General features: G+C 51.6%; 1 protein-coding gene across 1 annotated transcript in view; it reads right to left on the bottom strand.

Moving 5' to 3' along the window:
• Positions 1-703, bottom strand: part of B4GALNT3 (beta-1,4-N-acetyl-galactosaminyltransferase 3) — an 89,868-nt gene that overhangs the window by 23,048 nt on the left and 66,117 nt on the right. Inside the window, exon 3 of the mRNA XM_006923945.1 lies at positions 398-501. Coding sequence (XP_006924007.1) covers positions 398-501 — 104 coding nt within the window. The remainder of the gene's footprint in view (positions 1-397; positions 502-703) is intronic.

Below are 703 nucleotides of genomic sequence, written 5' to 3'. Positions count from 1 at the left end.
AGCTATTTGCGGGGGAAGGAGGGGGGGTCTGTCTGTCTCATCATCTCAGACGCTTAGCAGCGAGCATCTGGGATGATAACTAAAGTACCAGCCCTGTCTTCATGCTGGTCCTGCCTCAAGCCCTTGGCTGCTATTGGAGATGGAGGCCACGGGCCTGGAGGGTCAGACACGGTCATCTCAAACTATGTGATGGAGGCTTTGAGGAGTGCAGGAAGGACATCTCTACCCACCCAGCTAGGAAATCCTGAGATTCCAGGCTGCCATCTGAGGGATTCTTTCTCATCTGCCTCTCTTACCACAGAAAAGTGGAAGTTTCTCTTAAGGCTGTAAGGAAAGGGGCAGTTGAGGCCCCATGCTAATGCACTGTCAGGGAAAATGGGCTGGCTTTGCCACATACCTGGAGGCCCAGCCTCTGGGGATGGTAGAACTGGAGATTTGGATCCACAGCTGGAATGTTTCTGCTGGCCAGAGCCTTGGCCAGTTCTCTCCAGCTGCCATACCCTATGGAAGGGAAAGAAGAAGAGAGAAACAAGGTTAACATCACCTGACAACCTCCTAAATCTGTAAGATCTAGGGGGAAATAATAGAGGTAATTGTCCTCCCTCCTGTATCTCCTCACCCCTCATATGGTGGGTATGAAGTGTGAGTGCTGGTGTTGGGAGATAGTTACAACCTTGGCTAAAGTCAAGGGCAGAGAGAGGGG

This window comes from Pteropus alecto, unplaced genomic scaffold (genome assembly GCF_000325575.1).
Source record: "Pteropus alecto unplaced genomic scaffold, ASM32557v1 scaffold76, whole genome shotgun sequence".
NCBI lineage: Eukaryota > Metazoa > Chordata > Mammalia > Chiroptera > Pteropodidae > Pteropus > Pteropus alecto.
The sequence above is the reverse complement of the archived record's forward strand: the minus strand, read 5'-3'. Positions and strand labels throughout refer to the sequence as shown.